Source organism: Nerophis ophidion, linkage group LG25 (assembly GCF_033978795.1).
Source record: "Nerophis ophidion isolate RoL-2023_Sa linkage group LG25, RoL_Noph_v1.0, whole genome shotgun sequence".
Taxonomy (NCBI): Eukaryota; Metazoa; Chordata; class Actinopteri; order Syngnathiformes; family Syngnathidae; genus Nerophis; species Nerophis ophidion.
The window spans coordinates 6,388,392-6,408,717 of NC_084635.1; the positions used below are offsets into that span (position 1 = coordinate 6,388,392).

A 20,326-nucleotide genomic window follows, 5' to 3' on the forward strand; every position below is an offset into this window, starting at 1 on the left:
CCAGAGCAGGACGGTCCTGTCAGATGCCATTCATCATAACCCAGCATTTGAACGTATGAAAACAAGCCTATTCGCACCGAGCCTCACAATACTGCCATAACAACATCATGTGGGTTGTGTGTGCTATTTTTGTTCTGCAAAGCTCTACATCTTTTCTTAGACACACAAAGCCATATGCACACCCTTCTATTCAAGGGCAAGCTAGCCCTGAGCTCTCACATGCAGAAAGTCGACAAATTGCCGGGGAAAATCTGTTAACAGTTGCACGCAAAAAAAAAAACAACCCAAACAAGGTCACACAGCAGCATTGCTGCATGCCAGGAAAAAACAGAGATAAACGTGCATAACAACCCTACCATTTCTCCCACTGGTCCTCCATCCAACCCTCTCCTCCTTCCCCTCCCGAGTCCATAATGTAAGTGAGGAGGGCATCCGAAGCCGAGAAGAGGAGAAGGTGCACAGGGTTTGGCGAGCGAAGAAGACAGGCGGAAGGATGGGAGGAGCGTGGAGGAAGAAAGGGGTGGAGGTAGAGCCCATACGGGTCGATGGGAGAAGCGTTAGAATCAGAGCCGAGCTGCTCCTCCAAACATAGTGGGGGAATTATTCAATGCAGAGAAGCCGCAGCCATCTAAGAGGAGTGTTATATAATCTGCTCTTGCTTCTCTCCTCCATGATGTTTACACTACGAGCGCATCAGATTTACTACGCTCGGGCAGGAAAATGCTGGTGTTAGCAGAATACCCACAGGACGGAAAGCCCTGGCGAGGGAAACATCAGCACAACAGGGCACTCCTCTTGCTCTGCACCATAGCCGTGCTCAATTATTCATGAGGCTCATTGATCATACAGGACTTCTTTTGTCATCCTATTCCCATTCATCCAAGTAGTACATCATCACAAGGCTTAGAGAAATGACTATGAGCGTCATTACTGATGGCACTGAACTGACCAGTTGTCAGTAGAATGTGGTGAATATCACAATTAAAAAGGTCCCACAATTCATTAAAATTTAAATGTGGGGGGAATAATATGTGCAAACTCAAAACCTGTTGGTATAAATAACAAAATGTGAACGTCATTATAGTTTGGCTCGTTCAACATTTGGCTTTCATCGAAGATGGACAATTTCCTTCCCTTTCCTGTAGGGCCGCGAATCTTTGGGTGTCCCACGATTCGATTCAATATCGATTCTTGGGGTCACGATTCAAAAATATATTGATTTTTTGGATTCGATTCGATTCTCGACACACTTAAATAAATTGCCAGAAATAGCCAATTTGCTCAATTTAACTTTAATATATATGTATATATATATATTAGGGCTGTGAATCTTTGGGTATCCCACGATTCGATTTAATATCGATTCTTGGGGTCACGATTCGTTAATATATCGATTTTTTCGATTAGATTCTATTCTAGATTCAAAAACAATATTTTTCCGATCCAAAACGATTCTGTATTCATTCAATACATAGGATTTCAGCAGGATCTACCCCAGTCTGCTGACATGCAAGCAGAGCAGTAGATTTTTTTTTTTTAAAGCTTTTATAATTGTAAAGGACAATGTTTTATCAACTGATTGCAATAATGTAAATTTGTTTTAACTATTAAACGAACAAAAAATATGACTTATCTTATCTTTGTGAAAATATTGGACACAGTGTGTTGTCAAGCTTATGAGATGCGATGCAAGTGTAAGCCACTGTGGCACTTTTGTTCTTTTTTTAATTTTTATAAATGTCCAGTGATAATTTCAATGAGGGATTTTTAATCACTGCTATGTGGAAATTCTAACTAATATTGTTACTGTTGTTGATAATATTCATTTTTGTTTCACTACTATTTGCCAAAGCATGGGAAAATGCCAATCCAGATCCAGTTTTCCAATGCACAAATTTAAATAATACATTCCACTTTTCTGCTGCTTTCTAATTTCCATTCCGCATTTTCCAGCACACCTTCAACACATCTACAGGTCAGTGTTCTAACCATGTGAATTAAAAGTTACCGGTAAAAATGTCAGCTGCGTGGGATTATTTACCCTACAAGACAAAAATATGAAGAGGTGGAGTGCAAAACATGCCACAATGAAGTCAAGCGTGGTGGTAAAGTTGTAAGACATTTTAATGACTCTTGAGAGTGAGAAACTTTTTAGCACAGCCTCAGTCATCATTGCTAAACACAGGAGCAGGCTGACACCTAAGCATCTTGAAGTGCTCGTCTTTGTTAGAAAGAATCTCCCCATTATGCTCGGACTTCAATTGTTTGCCCACCCCTGACTGGGGAAAACAATTGAAAAGGAGTGTGTAAATAGTTTTTTTATATATTTTTTTATATATTTTTTTAAGTTTACACTTGTTCATTGATGCTGAGTTATAGACATTTTATCCCACTCGGGTTGTTTGTGTGTCTTGCTTTTTTTAATAATGTTTACAGCATTATTTGCACGTTATACTGTTCACTTTGTTTACTGTTTAATGATGCCATTTCTGTTCGTCATGTATCATTTTTTCTATTTTGTGAATACCAACCATTGTGTATGATTCAAACTCACCAAATTCAGCTGGATAGTTGTTATCAAGAGTACTAAAACCCTTTTCAAAATGAATCCGACAACTAAGTAGGCTAAATACCTTTAAACTTTAGTACATGCTCGGATAGGCCAGTATCGGTATCGGATCGGAAGTGCAAAAACAATATCGGTATCGGATCGGAAGTGCAAAAACTTGGATCGGGTAACTATAGGATGTTCTGTCGACAGAGTCTGCTTGTATTGAGTGTGCCAACTGGATTAAAAATAGCATGAGATGACACAGTATCGCAGAGAATTGTTTCCTTATCCACAGACCTACAGTCAACCAAAAACATGCAGCCATATGGTCATACAGCATGTGTGCAGCAAAGGGCCGAGGTCTACGCCCCCATGTTGAGAGCACAGACGTCTACCATACGTAACATAAATATAGTAGTTTTGCTGTTCCATTTGAAAAGGTGAAACACTGTTAACTGAATGCCATATTTTGCTGTTCGAAAAGGGCATAATAATCACAAAGAACCCTGTAGGATGGTGATCTGATTTTGACCCTACTGGAATAGCAGCAAATCAATACTGCAAATCAAATCACGTAGGACTGAAAATCAGGCGGTAACAATGTGAAACATTGGTAGGGAGTCGCTCTGCCACATATGATCCACATCCAGTGTGATCGAAACAAGTACCAGAAGACGATATGGAGCAGACTTAATGATGACAGAGGGTGAGGTGTTTATGCATGTATGTGTGAGTCTGTGTGAGTGTGTAAGTGTGTTGAGAGGAGCAGAGCTCGACGCCTATTAGAGGGAATGTGCAGATTCAGCAGAACTGAAAAAGAGCAGTACGTGGTCAGCGTGATCGGAACTGCCGCTGAAGCAACATTCATATTGCTTGAATCGTATTTACTAAAGCGTTCTTGTCGAAAACCCGAATACGTTGTCTTTGATTCTGACAAAAACAATTACACAGCAATATAAAAAAAGCCTCGAGCATATTAAGATTAAACATTTTTTTATACAGTTATGCAAAAAAAAAAAATCTGCTTTTTTTCCCATTTTGAACAGTGTATGGGCATAATAGGGATTTAAAGGCCTACTGAAAGCCACTACTAGCGACCACGCAGTCTGATAGTTTATATATCAATGATGAAATATTAACATTGCAACACATGCTAATACGGCCTTTTTAGTTTACTTGTGGAGGGGGTCCGGTCCGATAACCATGGATGAAGTACTGGCTGTCCAGAGTCGAGACCCAGGATGGACCGCTCGTTGGGACCCAGGATGGACCGCTCGCCTGTATCGGTTGGGGACATCTCTACGCTGCTGATCCGCCTCCGCTTGAGATGGTTTCCTGTGGACGGGACTCTCGCTGCTGTCTTGGATCCGCTTGAACTGAACTCTGGCGGCTGTGTTGGAGCCACTATGGATTGAACTTTCACAGTATCATGTTAGACCCGCTCGACATCCATTGCTTTCGGTCCCCTAGAGGCGGGGGGTTGCCCACATCTGAGGTCCTCTCCAAGGTTTCTCATAGTCAGCATTGTCACTGGCGTCCCACTGGATGTGAATTCTCCCTGCCCACTGGGTGTGAGTTTTCCTTGCCCTTTTGTGGGTTCTTCCGAGGATGTTGTAGTCGTAATGATTTGGGCAGTCCTTTGAGACATTTGTGATTTGGGGCTATATAAATAAACATTGATTGATTGATTGAAATTGCAATTTTAAATTTTCCGCGATGTGTCGTGTTGAAAACGTCGCGGTATGATGACGCGTGCGTTTGACGTTATTTTCCAGCCCGATCCAAAGCTATAAGTAGTCTGCTTTAATCGCATATTTACACAGTATTCTGGACATCTGTGTTGCTGAATCTTTTGCAATTTGTTCAATTAATAATGGAGAAGTCAAAGTAGAAAGATGGAGGTGGGAAGCTTTTAGCCTTTAGCCACAAAAACACAGCCGATGTTTCCTTGTTTAAAATTCCCGAAGATGAAGCTTTACTATGGATCAGAGAGGTCAAGCGAACATGGATCCTGACTACATGTCAACCGGCAGTTTTCCAGAGACATCAGCGGAGCTTCCGTCCTGCTGCAGCTGCCGTGACTTCCCTCAGAGACTCTGGCGTCAACACGCCCGTGGCCACACCCCTCTGACTTTCAGGTACTATTTACTTTCACTAAAACACTAGCAACACAATAGGCAGATAAGGGATTTTCCAGAATTATCCTAGTAAATGTGTCTAATAAGATCTCAATCGCTCCCACTGCAATCGCCTTTTTATTTTCTAGTCCTTCACTCTAAATTTCCTCATCCACGAATCTTTCATCTCGCTCAAATGAATGGGGAAATTGTCGCATTCTCGGTCCGAATAGCTCTAGCTGCTGGTGGCTATGATTATAAACAATGTGAGGATGTGAGGAGCCCTACAACCCGTGACGTCACGCACACATTGTCTGCTACTTCCGGTACAGGCAAGGCTTTTTTATTAGCGACCAAAAGTTGCGAACTTTATCGTCGATGTTCTCTACTAAATCCTTTTAGCAAAAATATGTCAATATCGCGAAATGATCAAGTACGACACATAGAATGGACCTGCTATCCCCGTTTAAATAAGAAAATATCATTTCAGTAGGCCTTTAATGATAAAAAAAAAAAAATGTCTTATCACGGTTATTGACACCAGACTGCTCAGTTGTCATTATTATCAACGTATTCTTAAATGTGCTCAAAAAGTACTCATAACCAAGTTTTATATATTTTTTTTAAATAAATGGGCCGTTTGCAATTTGCTCACAGTCAAATTCTTGAAATCAAAAATTATAACAAGCCACCATTGGCTATCTTATCTTACCATTAGTGGTTTAACGGAGTGGTTCTTAACCTTTTTTCAGTGATGTACCCCCTTGTGAACATTTTTTTAATTCAAGTACCCCCTAATCAGAGCAAAGCATTTTTGGTTGAAAACAAGAGATAAAGAAGTAAAATACAGCACTATGTCATCAGTTTCTGATTTATTAAATTGCATAAAAGTGTAAAATATTGGTCATTTGTAGTGGTCTTTCTTGAACTATTTGGAAAAAAAGATATAAAAATAACTCAAAACTTGTTGAGAAATAAACAAGTGATTCAATTATAAATAAAGATTTTTTACACATAGAAGTAATCATCAACTTAAAGTGCCCTCTTTGGGGATTGTAATAGAGATCCATCTGGATTCATCAACTTCATTCTAAACATCCATCCATCCATCCATTTTCTACCGCTTATTCCCTTTCGGGGTCGCGGGGGGCGCTGGCGCCTATCTCAGCTACAATCGGGCGGAAGGCTGGGTACATTCTGAACATTTCTTCACAAAAAAAGAAATCATTAACATCAATATTTATGGAACATGTCCACAAAAAAATCTAGCTGTCAACACTGAATATTGCATTGTTGCATTTCTTTTCACAGTTTATGAACTTACATTCATATTTTGTTGAAATATTATTCAATAAATATATTTAAATAGGATTTTTTAATTGTTGCTATTTTTAGAATATTTTTTTTAAAATCTCACGTACCCCTTGGCATACCTTCAAGTACCCCCAGGGGTACGCGTACCCCCATTTGAGAACCACTGGTTTAACGGAACACATTTGTGTTAAAACTGTCTATATTTTTGACAATCACTATGTTTGTGCAATTATTTTTCTTCTAATTGATTGGTGTTTACAGCGGTCACTCACCCTGTCCCGTCAACACGTTACCACACACACAAAAACAGTCCAAGACAAAGAAGTAAGGAACATTTTGCACTCATGTTGTTGTTTGAACATACATCAGAATCATCTTTACTGTCATCATACAAATCTTAAATGACATTTTGCTGACTCCTCCAATTTGTTGTGAATATTGGAGAAGGCATTGGACCGTGTCCCTCGGGAAGTCCTGTGGAGAGTTCTCAGAGACTATGGGGTATCGGACTGTCTTATTGTGGCGGTCCGCTCCCTGTATGATCAGTGCCAGGGCTTGGTCCACATTGCCGACAGTAAGTGGAACACATTTCCAGTGAGGGTTGGACTCCGCCAAGGCTGTCCTTTGTCACCCATTCTGTTCATAACTTTTATGGACAGAATTTCTAGGCGCAGTCAAGGCGTTGAGGGGTTCCGGTTTGGTGACCGCAGGATTAGGTCTCTGCTTTTTGCAGATGATGTGGTCCTGATGGCTTCATCTGACCGGGATCTTCAGCTCTCGCTGGATCGGTTCGCAGCCGAGTGTGAAGCGACCGGAATGAGAATCAGCACCTCCAAGTCCGAGTCCATGGTTCTCGCCCGGAAAAGGGTGGAGTGCCATCTCCGGGTTGGGGAGGAGACCCTGCCCCAAGTGGAGGAGTTCAAGTACCTAGGAGTCTTGTTCACGAGTGGGGGAAGAGTGGATCGTGAGATCGACAGGCGGATCGGTGTGGCGTCTTCAGTAATGCGGACGTTGTACCGATCCGTTGTGGTGAAGAAGGAGCTGAGCCAGAAGGCAAAGCTCTCAATTTACCGGTCGATCTACGTTCCCATCCTCACCTATGGTCATGAGCTTTGGGTCATGACCGAAAGGATAAGATCACGGGTACAAGCGGCCCAAATGAGTTTGAGTCTCTCCCTTAGAGATAGGGTGAGAAGCTCTGCCATCCGGGAGGAACTCAAAGTAAAGCCGCTGCTCCTCCACATCGAGAGGAGCCAGATGAGGTGGTTCGGGCATCTGGTCAGGATGCCACCCGAACGCCTCCCTAGGGAGGTGTTTAGGGCACGTCCAACCGGTAGGAGGCCACGGGGAAGACCCAGGACACGTTGGGAAGACTATGTCTCCCGGCTGGCCTGGGAACGCCTCGGGATCCCCCGGGAAGAGCTAGACGAAGTGGCTGGGGAAAGGGAGGTCTGGGTTTCCCTGCTTAGGCTGTTGCCCCCGCGACCCGACCTCGGATAAGCGGAAGAAGATGGATGGATGGAGATTCAAGCATTAAAAGTCAATAAAATATAGATGCAATATGAAATATGTAAATACCTTGCCGAACTTTGCATAATTGATAAAAATGATAAATAATTTAAGCAAACGCAAGCTATCCAAATAGCTATTATAATATTAATAGGGTCTTATTTACATGCCAAAGTCCTTGTCAGCCTTATTGTAGGTTTTAGCTCTTCCATATCAGGTCTATTGATTGGTATAACTATAGCCTACTTTTTATAAGAAATCGCAACAGTGGAGGATTTTAACTTGCGTGTGCATCTACGAGCCAGTCTGCCCCAGGATAAGAGGATAGATTAAAAAAAATAACTGTTTAAAACATCATTACGTCTCACAAGCCGTAATAGGGTGGGATATAATGCTTAAAATACATTGGAAAGTTAGTACATTCTAGACATCTGTGTAAATGTTGCAAACAGACCCTTTAAGTACCGTATTTTTCAGAGTATAAGTGGCTCCGGAGTATAAGTCACACCTGCCGAAAATACATAATAAAGAAGGAAAAAAACATATATACCTAGGTTGCATTTTTTGGCGAAATTTATTTGATAAAACCCAACAGAAAGAATAGACATTTGAAAGGCAATTTAAAATAAATAAACAATAGTGAACAACAGGCTGAATAAGTGTACGTTATATGAGGCATAAATAACAACTGAGAAGGTGCCTGGTATGTTAACCTAACATATTATGGTAAGAGTCATTCAAATAACTCTAACATATAGAACATGCTATATGTTTACCAAACAATCTGTCACTCCTAAATCCCATGAAATCTTATACGTCTAGTCCAGGGGTCGGGAACCTTTTTGCCTGAGAGAGCTAAGAATCCAAATATTTGAAAATGTATTTCCGTAAGAGCCATATAATATTTTTTTCAACACTGAACACAACTAAATGCGTGCATTTTTAAGTAAGACCAACATTTCCAGAGTATAATAGGTCTCTTATTCTTTGTAATAACACTGTTATTATGAAGCTAACTGTGGAGGGGGCGTGGCCTGTGGGCCTGCAGCGAAGTGGGGTGTTGCCAGGATCGGCCTCGAAATCAGCGACAGGTGCGTAGAAGGCCCGCCTGGGCCTTGTTATCTAATCACCTGTCGCTCTGTTATAAGCAGCAGCCAGGAGGAAGGAAGGGGTTGGCATTGGAGCAAGAGCGCGAGCGAGAACGAAAGAGGAAAAGACAATTGCTGGAAAGAAACTGAGAGACTTATTGAAAAATAAAACAATATTGTAACCCTGAAACAGGCTCTCATGCGGTGCTTGGTGGTCTGAAAAACCCCCAGGAGGGCAAGCCCTACACTAACCAATAATAAATAAGTAACTTCTTACCATTAACGCAACTTCTTGAACTGGTGCGGTAGAAAACGGATGGATGTATTAAAAATGCATGAGAATGTTTTATATTTTGAACTTTTTTTTTAACACTGCGATTATTATCGTGTTACGCAATGTCAGCTCAGATTTATCCGAGAGCCAGATGCAGTCATCAAAAGAGCCACATCTGGCTCTAGAGCCACATCTGGCTCTAGAGCCACAGGTACCCTACCCCTGGTCTAGTCTCTTACGTGAATGAGCTAAATCAGGGGTGCTCACACTTTTTCTGCAGGGAACCTACTTTTCCATTGACCAATCGTGGTCATCTACCTCATTCATATTTTTAATTTATATTCATTTATTTATGAAAGAGACATTTTTATTAACAAGTTAATGGTGTTTAATGATAATACAAGCATGCTTAACACATATAGATTCCTTTCTTTCATGAAGACAAGAATATAAGTTAGTGTATTACCTGATTCTGATGACTTGCATTGATTAGAATCAGACAGTGGTGCTGATAACGTCCGCATTTTCAAATGGAGGAGAAAAAAAGTCCTCCTTTCTGTCCAATACCACATGAAAGTGGTTGGATTTGGCATCGCATTTGTCCAACTTGCATACTCGTTTTTAAACACTTTGTTATGAGAGTAGCATATGTGTGTGGCCCTTTAATGTCTGGCAGCAGGTGAGTGACGTCGGTGACTGTGCGGGTGGGCAAGCAAGTGAGAAAGCGGTCGCTGAGGGCGGGGGAGAAATACATTGGCATCAAACTCCGTAGCTTGCTAGCTTGTGCACGCTAGCTTTCTGAGACTCTTATTTTGTTAGCACAGGCAGGATGAAACAGGTCTTTTATGGTGAAGACAGGAACTGTGCGGTCGGCCTTTAGAGTTTTGACAGTAGGTACGGAGTCTTTAGAAATAAAATGTGTTTCTCTGCGTCCGCCCTGTTAGTGATTTTTTTCTTAAATATGAGCTCGCAGCAGCCAGCGTCATCTCACAAGATCCTCGGGTGCCGAGAATGTCAAACAACTGGCGAAAGTGAAGTCTTGGTATGATTGATGATTGCTCATTTTTATGTCTATTTTTTAATGCCTGGCTTGAGATCGACTGACACACCCTCCGAGATCGACCAGTCGATCGCGATCGACGTAATGCCCACCCCTGTTTTACGGTAACGTGTAAATAATTTCACACATAAGTTGCTCCTGAGTATAAGTCGCACCCCCCGGCCAAACAATGAAAAAAACTGACTTATAGTCCGAAAAATACGGTACAATAAATAAATAGCCACACATAATAAATATGTTATGTAATATTATTGTTCTGGCCAGTTAAGAGTCCTATTATCTTTGAGGTGTTTAAATATGTGTATCTTCTTTTGTTTTAATTTGTAAAAGTTGTAATGTTTTTTTTTTTTGTGATAAGGAACATAAACGTGTGTTGGTTGTGCCACATCTGGTTTATGCGAATTCACTTCCTGTCGTCCGATTGCTTCGAGTTTCGATCGATGTCTGTCCAAAGAGAGCACAGCTCGTAGGTTAATGTGCACATTTGAATATCAGAGTTGCTCGGACAGTAATGGGTTTAGTTGGATTGGGGAACGTTTTTTTAATGGTACAAGACATTTAAGTCACTTGTTTTCATGTTTGCATTTGAGCTAGCTAGAACTATCTTGCTTCACCTGTAAAGGACTAGTGTCACCGGTCCGTGAGTTTATTAAAGTTCTATTAATCACAATCACAATATTTTTATTTAAAACGGTAATACTAACCGTGGAAAGGTTTTACTGCGGCTTATCGTTACACCGTTTCTCGCTACATTCCTCGTTATCAGCAATAACTTGAAAATTGTGAGACACTATATTGTCCAGCGAAATGTGTTATTGGCCCAGGCCTAGTGATTAATCTGTGTTTATGCATGATTCATGTTGTAGTTTTTGTAAATAGTTGCATGCATTGAAACCTTCTTGATGAGTGGTGCCATTGAAGGACTAGGGTACTGTCTGTCCTGGGCAAAACGCGAGGCTCCTCTATGGGGTGTTGGGGCACTGGGAGGTTAACCCCTTTACTACTGTTACCCCAGGTGGCCCTTGGCAAAGGCCTAGTACCTGACTGCCCCCTAGCCAGGGATACGATGAAGACCTCAACGGCGGAGCAGGCGGAAGACGGTAGATTTAAGAACTACCACAACGGCTGCAATGGCTGAAGAAGGCTACAGCAGAAAAGGGTCCCCAGTCGTCTTGGACTCCATTCCACTGGACCCTGACCCGATTCTGTCAAGGATCGTGTGGTGATTGTCTATGCACCAGTCTCTCCATGTTAAACAAAGTCACACACAGGCATCCTCCATAAAGGGATAAACCCCTACCAGGAAGATCGTCATACTCGTCCGAGTGAACGCCGATGAGGGTACAGTGTACCTAAAATAACGGTAGGAAAATCCCCTCTATGTTTTATTTTCTCTACAATGCATAGAAGAAAGTGATTACATTTCAAAATGTTTTACAGTAACTGCGTTAATGCTATTGCTTGTTTTGTTTTTAGGTGTTACAGGGGTTACATTCATTTAGTGAAAAGCAATACAAATATGTTGTACTCAACTTCAAAAGACAACGGAGCAACTCTCCATAGACAACAGTCATGAAAGTTTTAGAGCTTTGAAAATGAGGTCACAATGATTGAATACACTACACAATTTTCTAGGCTTGCTGCTCCTGTGTCTCAGGAACAAAACATTGGCTAAGAAACATGCATGTGATTTCAGAGTATCTGGTTGCAAATACAGTTTACACGAGTCCATAAATGGATGATAACAGACTTTCCTCAATCATTTACAAAAAGCTAAATCTTGGTTGATAGCAGGGAACTACCGTATTTTCCGGACCATAAGAAGGCACACCAGTTTATAAGGCGCACTGCCGATGAATTGTCTATTTTCGATCTTTTTTCATATTATAAGGCGCACCGGATCATTGGGCGCATTAAAGGAGTCATTATTAAAAAAAATATATACATTTAAAACACTACCTTGTGGTCTACATAACATGTAATGGTGGTTCTTTGGTCAAAATGTTGCAAAATGTTGACCACGGCACTCTGACCCCGTATCTCAGCAACTGTGTCACAAATCTGGGGGTAAAGTTCGACTCAGATTTTAAATTCGAAAAACAAATCAGCAGCGTCGTTCAAAAAAGCTTTTATCAATCACGCCAAATAGCGAAAGTGAAACCACTTCTGTCAGGACATGACCTTGAGAAATTAATTCACGCCTTTATCTGGAATGGTTTGGACTACTGCAATGCCCTGTATGTGGGCATTAGCCAGGCCTGCAGCTCCTGCAGAACTCTGCTGCTCGTCTGCTAACACAGACCTGCAGACGTGACCACATCACCCCTATATTAGCGTCCCTACACTGGCTCCCTGTGCGTTATCGAATCAATTTTAAACTCCTTCTATTTGTTTTTAAATGTCTAAACAACCTCACGCCAACATATCTCTCCGACCTCCTTCAGCCTTACTGCCCCACTCGATCCCTAAGATCAGCCGATCAGCTGCTTTTGACGGTCCCTGACACAAGGCTGAAACTTAGAGGTGACAGAGCTTTTGCTGCTGCTGCTCCCAAGCTCTGGAACGACCTACGTCTGAGTGTTAGACAAGCCTCCTCTCTTCCTGTTTTTAAACCTCTCTTAAAAACATACTTTTCTCCCTTGGCTTTTAACACTAAGTGATATCCATCCTGCAATGGCGCCCCATTATACACCTGCTGTGAACCTGTTTTTATGTTTATATGTTTTATTTATTTATTTTTTATCATGTTCTGTTTGTGTTGTGTTGTTTGCTCGGTCCTTGTATTGTCTTTTAACCTGTCCATTGTACAGCACTTTGGCTACCCCTGTGGTAAATTTTAAATGTGCTTTAGAAATAAAGTTGATTTGATTTGATTTGATTTATGTTTTACAGATCATCTTCAAGCCACTCTCTGACAGTCGCTTCAGGTTGCGCCGTTTTGTGGGCGGTCTTATTTACGCGGCTCACCATTGGCAGCGTCTTTTCTCTGTCAATTGTGTGTAGCGTGCAAGGACGGGAGTGGAAGAAGTGTCAAAAGATGGAGCTAACTGTTTTAATGACATTCAGACTTTACTTATATCAATGACGGAGCAGCATCGCCTCATCCGCCGGAAAAGTGTCCCGTGAAAAACCGTCCGACCGGAACGCTCTAATAACTAAAGTTCCTTGGGTGAATAATGTAAACTCACTATACCGGTATGTTTTAGCGCTTTCATGGCGAGTTTACTGACGGATATGAGTAAGGACTTTACAGTATTTTATATTAGAAATGGCAACAGCGGAGGATGAATGTCCCAGAACAAAAAGATAGAGAAAAAGAAGAAGCTTATCGACTACAAAAGCGGACTCGCGCAATTTTTCAGGACTTATGCAGATCCCATATACAGATCAGCTGGTACCAGAAGGTAAGAGAAGTTGCTTTTGCATAATATTGCAAAAAAAATGCTAGATATGTCTAACCTTATAAACACTATAATAATACTTGTATGTTGAAGCACAGTACAATCCATCAAGCGATGCAGCTTCATAGCTTACAAAAGTCGTACTAAAACATTTTAATAGATATTTGAGTGTCGTGTGTAATATTTTCAATGGAACATATAAAATGTTGGTGTTGTTTACTTGAGTCATATTGCAGTCTACACATATCTCTTGTGTGTGACTGCCATTATATAGCAGTCTACACATTTCGCTTATGTTTGACTGCCATCTACTGGTCACACTTATATTTTCATCATGTACCAAATAAAATTGCTTCGAGGCCGGTAAGTAAAACCAGAATTATTCCCTACATCCCCCGTCCAAAGGCAAAACCTAGTAACTCGCTTCTAGCTGATTTTGAGAAAACAAAGGAAAACCAATCTACCTTGATGCTGTCTTACAAAGATCTACAAAGTCGTCAAACGTATAGATGTTTTCCTGAGCTTTCGTTTTCTTGCCGATTGAGCCATGGATTGAATCTGCTCTCATGAACGTGGGCCCTTTCTCCAGATATTTTATCACAATCTCGGATGGGCCTCGGATGCGTTTGCACATTGGGCAAGAGCCGTGGACAGCGTCCAGTTTTTATTTTGACCTCCACAGTTATCTGCCCAAAAGAGTATGCAAGGGGAAGAATCAAGAACAATACATTTAATGAAGGTGCTTGCAACGTCCTGGGCCAATCTTCCAAATATCCCCTCGTGCCATAATATCACATAATCAGGTTGACCGTCGGCCCCCATTCGTGCAAATGTCTCATTAAAGGCCACTGACAAAGAAGCTCCGATTGGTCCCTTGAGATACTAGGTTTTTCTGTTGTATCTATCAATCAATCAATCAATGTTTATTTATATAGCCCCAAATCACAAATGTCTCAAAGGACTGCACAAATCATTACGACTACAACATCCTCGGAAGAACCCACAAAAGGGCAAGGAAAACTCACACCCAGTGAGCAGGGAGAATTCACATCCAGTGGGACGCCAGTGACAATGCTGACTATGAGAAACCTTGGAGAGGACCTCAGATGTGGGCAACCCCCCCCCCCTCTTTAGAGACCGAAAGCAATGGATGTCGAGCGGGTCTAACATGATACTGTGAAAGTTCAATCCATAGTGGCTCCAACACAGCCGCGAGAGTTCAGTTCAAAGCGGATCCAAGACAGCAGCGAGAGTCCCGTCCACAGGAAACCATCTCAAGCGGAGGCGGATCAGCAGCGTAGAGATGTCCCCAACCGATACAGGCGAGCGGTCCATCCTGGGTCCCGACGAGCGGCTATGTGGTAGTTGCTAGGTCCTGCCATGCGCGTAACAGCTTACTTACGGAACAAATTACAATATCGCATACACCTAGGAACTCCAAAATTATTATCAGCTCAGTTTTGACCAAAATTGAGTTACTGGGTTTTGCCTTTGGACAGGAGACATTAGGCGGACCAGGTTATAAGGCGCGCTGTCGAGTTTTGAAAAAAAAAAAAAAAGATTTTTAGTGCGCCTTATAAGCGACAAAATGGTACAAGACACAATGTTGTGTATTAGGGTTGTCTGAATATAAAATATAAATGATACACATTTGCCCGACAATAGAGATTTTAATACTATCGTGATAATGCATGACATGTTGATGACACATTTTAGTAGCGTCTACAAATCTCGAACAAACATGTCCTCAACGCAATGCAGCGTTCTGGCACGCAGCTAACTTCTCTCCAAGGTGCAGGACCACTTCTAAGTCAGCAATAATAATGATGTGAACGAATAGCAGTAGAAGCATTTAAGTCTCACCTTAAAACTCATCTGTATACTCTAGCCTTTAAATAGACCTCCTTTTTAGACCAGTTGATCTGCCGCTTCTTTTCTTTCTCCTATGTCCCCCCCTCCCTTGTGGAGGGGGTCCGGTCCGATGACCATGGATGAAGTACTGGCTGTCCAGAGTCGAGACCCAGGATGGACCGCTCACCTGTATCGGTTGGGGACATCTCTACGCTGCTGATCCGCTTGAGATGGTTTCCTGTGGACGGGACTCTCGCTGCTGTCTTGGAGCCACTATGGATTGAACTTTCACAGTATCATGTTAGACCCGCTCGACATCCATTGCTTTCGGTCCCCTAGAGGGGGGGGGGTTGCCCACATCTGAGGTCCTCTCCAAGGTTTCTCATAGTCAGCATTGTCACTGGCGTCCCACTGGATGTGAATTCTCCCTGCCCACTGGGTGTGAGTTTTCCTTGCCCTTTTGTGGGTTCTTCCGAGGATGTTGTAGTCGTAATGATTTGTGCAGTCCTTTGAGACATTTGTGATTTGGGGCTATATAAATAAACATTGATTGATTGATTGATTTTTGTCACTTCAATTAAAGCTGAATGTTTAAATTTCAATGACATGTTTGTGTTTCACATCCATTTGGGTTGTTTATCAAGTTAAAAATCATACAAAGACATCGTCCAAATACTGAACAGTCAAAATGACCACAGAGTGATCATCTATTTCCTCCCAGTGTGACTCTTCAACATGTAGATTAGAAGCAAGGCAGCAGGTTATATGATCATCAAGTCTACAGCTATCCTCTTTATTGCTTCAGCAATCCAATTATGCATATGAGTAGGTGTTCTTAATAATATTCTGCTGTGGAAGTGGAACACAATCACTGCACAAAGTTGAGATATCATGTTTTATTTATTGCGTCTCATCTTTGAAACATTTTATGATTGTTACTTTTGAACTGGTCCTACATATCCATACACGGATTTGAGCATCCATTTAAAAACAGAAATTATTGTACTGCCACTAACTTTTTTTCCAAGAATTTTAGTATTTTTATGTAATGTACATGATAAAAAAAATGTTTAACTTTTTTTTTTATCATTTAGTATAAACTCAACGACGAGTTGAGTTTATACCAAAAAGTTCTATTTTGGTTTCGTCTGACCACATGACATTCTCCCAATCCTCTGCTGTATCATCCATGTATCCATTTTGGTATAAACTCAACTCGTCGTGTTTGGAGGAAGAAGAATACTGAGTTGCATCCCAAGAACACCATAGCTACTGTGAAGCATGGGGGTGGAAACATCATGCTTTGGGGCTGTTTTTCTGCTAAGGGGACAGGACGATTGATCCGTGTTAAGGAAAGAATGAATGGGGCCATGTATCGTGAAATTTCGAGCCAAAACCTCCTTCCATCAGTGAACGCTTTGAATGGTTGACCAAATACTTATTTTCCACCATAATTTCAAAATAAATTCTTTGAAATTCCTACAATGTGAATTCCTGGATTTTTTTTTTCACATTCTGTCTCTCACAGTTGAAGTGTACCTATGTTGAAAATTACAGAACTCTGTCATCATTTTAAGTGGGAGAACTTGCACAATCGCTGGCTGACTAAATACTTTTTTGCCCCACTGTATAAACGGAATAAAATGATTTGCAAATCCTTTTTAACCCATATACAAATACAAAATATGTGATGGTCAAACTCAAACTTTACTTTTTTTTGCAAAAAATAATTAACTTAGAATTTCATGGCTGCAACACAGTAGTTGGGAAAGGGCATGTTCACCACTGTGTTACATCACATTTTCTTTTAACAACACTCAATAAACGTTTGGGAACTGACGAAACTAATTGTTGAAGCTTTGAAAGTGGAATTCTTTCCCATTCTTGTTTTATGTAGTGCTTCAGTCATTCAACAGTCCGCTATTGTATTTTACGCTTTATAATGCGCCACACATTTTGGGCCAGGAAGTAACCCGCACTCTTTTTGTACGAAGCCATGCTGTTGTAACACGTGCTGAATGTGGCTTGGCATTGTCTTGCTGAAATAAGCAGGGGCGTCCATGAAAAAGACGGCGCTTAGATGCCAGCATATGTTGTTCCAAAACCTGTATGTACCATTCAGCATTAATGGTGCCTTCACAGATGTGTAAGTTACCCATGCCTTGGGCACTAATGCACCCCCATACCATCACAGATGCTGGCTTTTGAACTTTGCGTCGATAACAGTCTGGATGGTTCGCTTCCCCTTTGGTCCGTATGACACGATGTCCAATATTTCCAACAACAATTTTGAAATGTGGACACGAGAGACCACAAAACACTTTTCCACTTTGCATCAGTCCATCTTAGGTGATCTCGGGCCCAGAGAAGCCGGCGGCATTTCTGGATGTTGTTGATAAATGGCTTTTGCTTTGCATAGTAGAGTTTTAACTTGCACTTACAGATGTAGCGACCAACTGTATTTAGTGACAGTGGTTTTCTGAAGTGTTCCTGAGCCTGTGTGGTGTTATCCTTTAGATATTTATGTCGGTTTTTGATACAGTGCCGTCTGAGGGATCGAAGGTCACGGTCATTCAATGCCGCTCACCTGGAGTGATTTCTCCAGATCCTCTGAACCTTTTGATGATATTATGGAGCGTAGATGTTGAAATCCCTAAATCTCTTGCAATTGCACTTTGAGAAACGTTGTTCTTAAACTGTTTGACTATTTGCTCACGCAGTTGTGGACAAAGTGGTGTACCTCACCCCATCCTTTCTTGTGAAAGACTGAGCATTTTTTGGGAAGCTTTTTTTAATACCCAATCATGACACCCACCTGTTCCCAATTAGCCTGCACACCTGTGGGATGTTCCAAATAAGTGTTTAATGAGCATTCCTCAACTTTATCAGTATTTATTGCCACCTTTCCCAACTTCTTTGTCACATTTTGCTGGCATCAAATTCTAAAGTTAATGATTATTTACAAAAAAAAAAAAGGTTTATCAGTTTGAACATCAAATATGTTGTCTTTGTAGCATATTCAACTGAATATGGGTTGAAAATGATTTGCAAATCATTGTATTCCGTTTATATTTACACCTAACACAATTTCCCAACTCATATGGAAACGGGGTTTGTATTTCACAGTCACATAGCTTGATTGTTTGTTTGTTTTTACTAAAAAAAGTGAGTGAATCGATTTCACCTCACTGTCATATCGTTCTAAACAAACTAATATCGCCCCTTAATGGTATCGGCAACATGAAATTAAGAATCGGGTCGTTGTTGAATCGTTACACCCCTTTAAAAAAATATAATTGTTTCCTATTTAATTATATTGAGGGTGTCGAACCGGTGTAAACATTTAATTCAAGTCAGTTTCTTTAATAATTGACATTATTAGAGTGAGCCGAGACACACCCAAGTGAAAACTAGAAGTCAATAACACTTGCAAAGCAGGACCAACACGCCGAGAGGCGCCATCATCATGTAACTGCTCCTAAAGAGACACACACACTCTGTCTCCCCGCCTCTAAATCCACACTCATGGCGTCGAGCCCACGCAGGTTCTTACCTCCAGCTGGTGGGAGACTCCACACGGAGGCAGCGGGCTGACGGCGGGCTAACGTCTCTCTCCTCGCCGTCCGCCATGCCGCGCGGCAACATCGACGGACTCACCTGAGACACCCGGCGATAGGCTGGCACACGATGCTGCCTTCGCGGGGTGTGGGATATTTCACACTCAACGACGATGCCCAGCTTGTAACTTATTTGTTTTCCAACCACTGTGCCGAAATACAATCTGGTGTGCCGCGGAGGTTATATAATTTCACCTATTTGGGTTAAAAATATGCAGAGGTGGGTAGAGTAGCCAGAAATTGTACTCAAGTAAGAGTACTGTTACTTTAGAGATTTATTACTCAAGTAAAAGTAAGGAGTAGTCACCCAAATATTTACTTGAGTAAAAGTAAAAAGTAAGTTGTGAAAAAACTACTCAAGTACTGAGTAACTGATGAGTAACCTGATTACGGCAACACATGCACAAAAACATAAAAATAGCAATGAGCAAATTCAGAGCCAGGAATATCTCTTAAGCAATTAAAACAATAATATATATTAAATAATAGTACATTAAAATAAAATAAAAAAAATGGCACATTGAGCCACAATAACTTAACAGCACCATAACCTCAGTAGGCATTCATTGATTAGATTGATTGATTGAGTGATTGAAACTTGTATTAGTAGATTGCACAGTACAGTACATATTCCGTACAATTGACCACTAAATGGTAACACCCAAATAAGTTTTTCAAAGTTTATCAATTACTTAATAAATGACCAAGTCGAGGTGATCTACCTCATATATACATACACACACATATCATATATTCACACACATATCATATATATATATACATATATACATGTATATATACAGTATATAATGTATATTTATTTATTTTGCCGTTTTTGTTGACATGTTAAAGGTGTTTTAATGAATATACATACATTTTTAACACATAAATTCCTATCTTTCATGAAGACAAGAATATAAATTGGTGTATTACCTGATTCTGATGACATGCATTGATTGGAATCAGACAGTATTGATGATAACGTCCACGTTTTCAAATGGAAGGAAAAAAAAGTTCCTCTTTTCTGTCTAATACCACATGAAAGTCGTTGGTTTTTGGCATCTTATTTGTCCAGCTTCCATATTCGTTTTTATACACTTTACAAAAAATACATTGGCGGCAAACTCCGTAGCTTGCTAGCTTGTTTGCGCTGGCTTTCGGAGACTCTTATTTTGTTAGCGCAGGCGCGATGGAGCCGCGCTTTTATTGTGAAGACAGGAACTGTGCGATCAGTCTTTAGGCTTTTGACGGGAAGTACGGTGGAATTAAAAGTGTCTTTTTTTCTTTACACTTTTGATTGATTGATTGAAACTTTTACTAGTACATTGCACAGTACAGTACATATTCCGTACAATTGACCACTAAATGGTAACACCCCAATAAGTTTTTCAACTTGTTTAAGTCGGCTCATGTGACCGCCTGGCTCTGTTTGATTGGTCCAACGTCACCAGTGACTGCATGTGATTGGTGAAACGCAGGCATGCGTAGATCCTACTTTGAATCTCTGTCATAAACCAAAACAAACATTAATAGATCGATAAAAA

At 41.0% G+C, this 20,326-nt stretch overlaps 1 protein-coding gene across 2 annotated transcripts in view; it reads right to left on the minus strand.

The window, feature by feature from the left end:
- The window catches only part of LOC133542869 (C-Jun-amino-terminal kinase-interacting protein 1-like), a 147,055-nt gene extending 128,201 nt beyond the window's left edge, over positions 1–18,854 (minus strand). Inside the window, exon 1 of one of the 2 annotated variants that reach the window (XM_061887081.1) lies at positions 18,719–18,854. In XM_061887081.1, the coding sequence (XP_061743065.1) occupies positions 18,719–18,810 (92 nt within the window). In that variant the 5' untranslated portion in view covers positions 18,811–18,854. Of the gene's footprint in view, positions 1–356; positions 671–18,718 lie in introns of those variants that run through there. The other variant, XM_061887082.1, reaches the window with a different exon arrangement.
- Between the last annotated feature and the right edge of the window lie 1,472 nt (positions 18,855–20,326).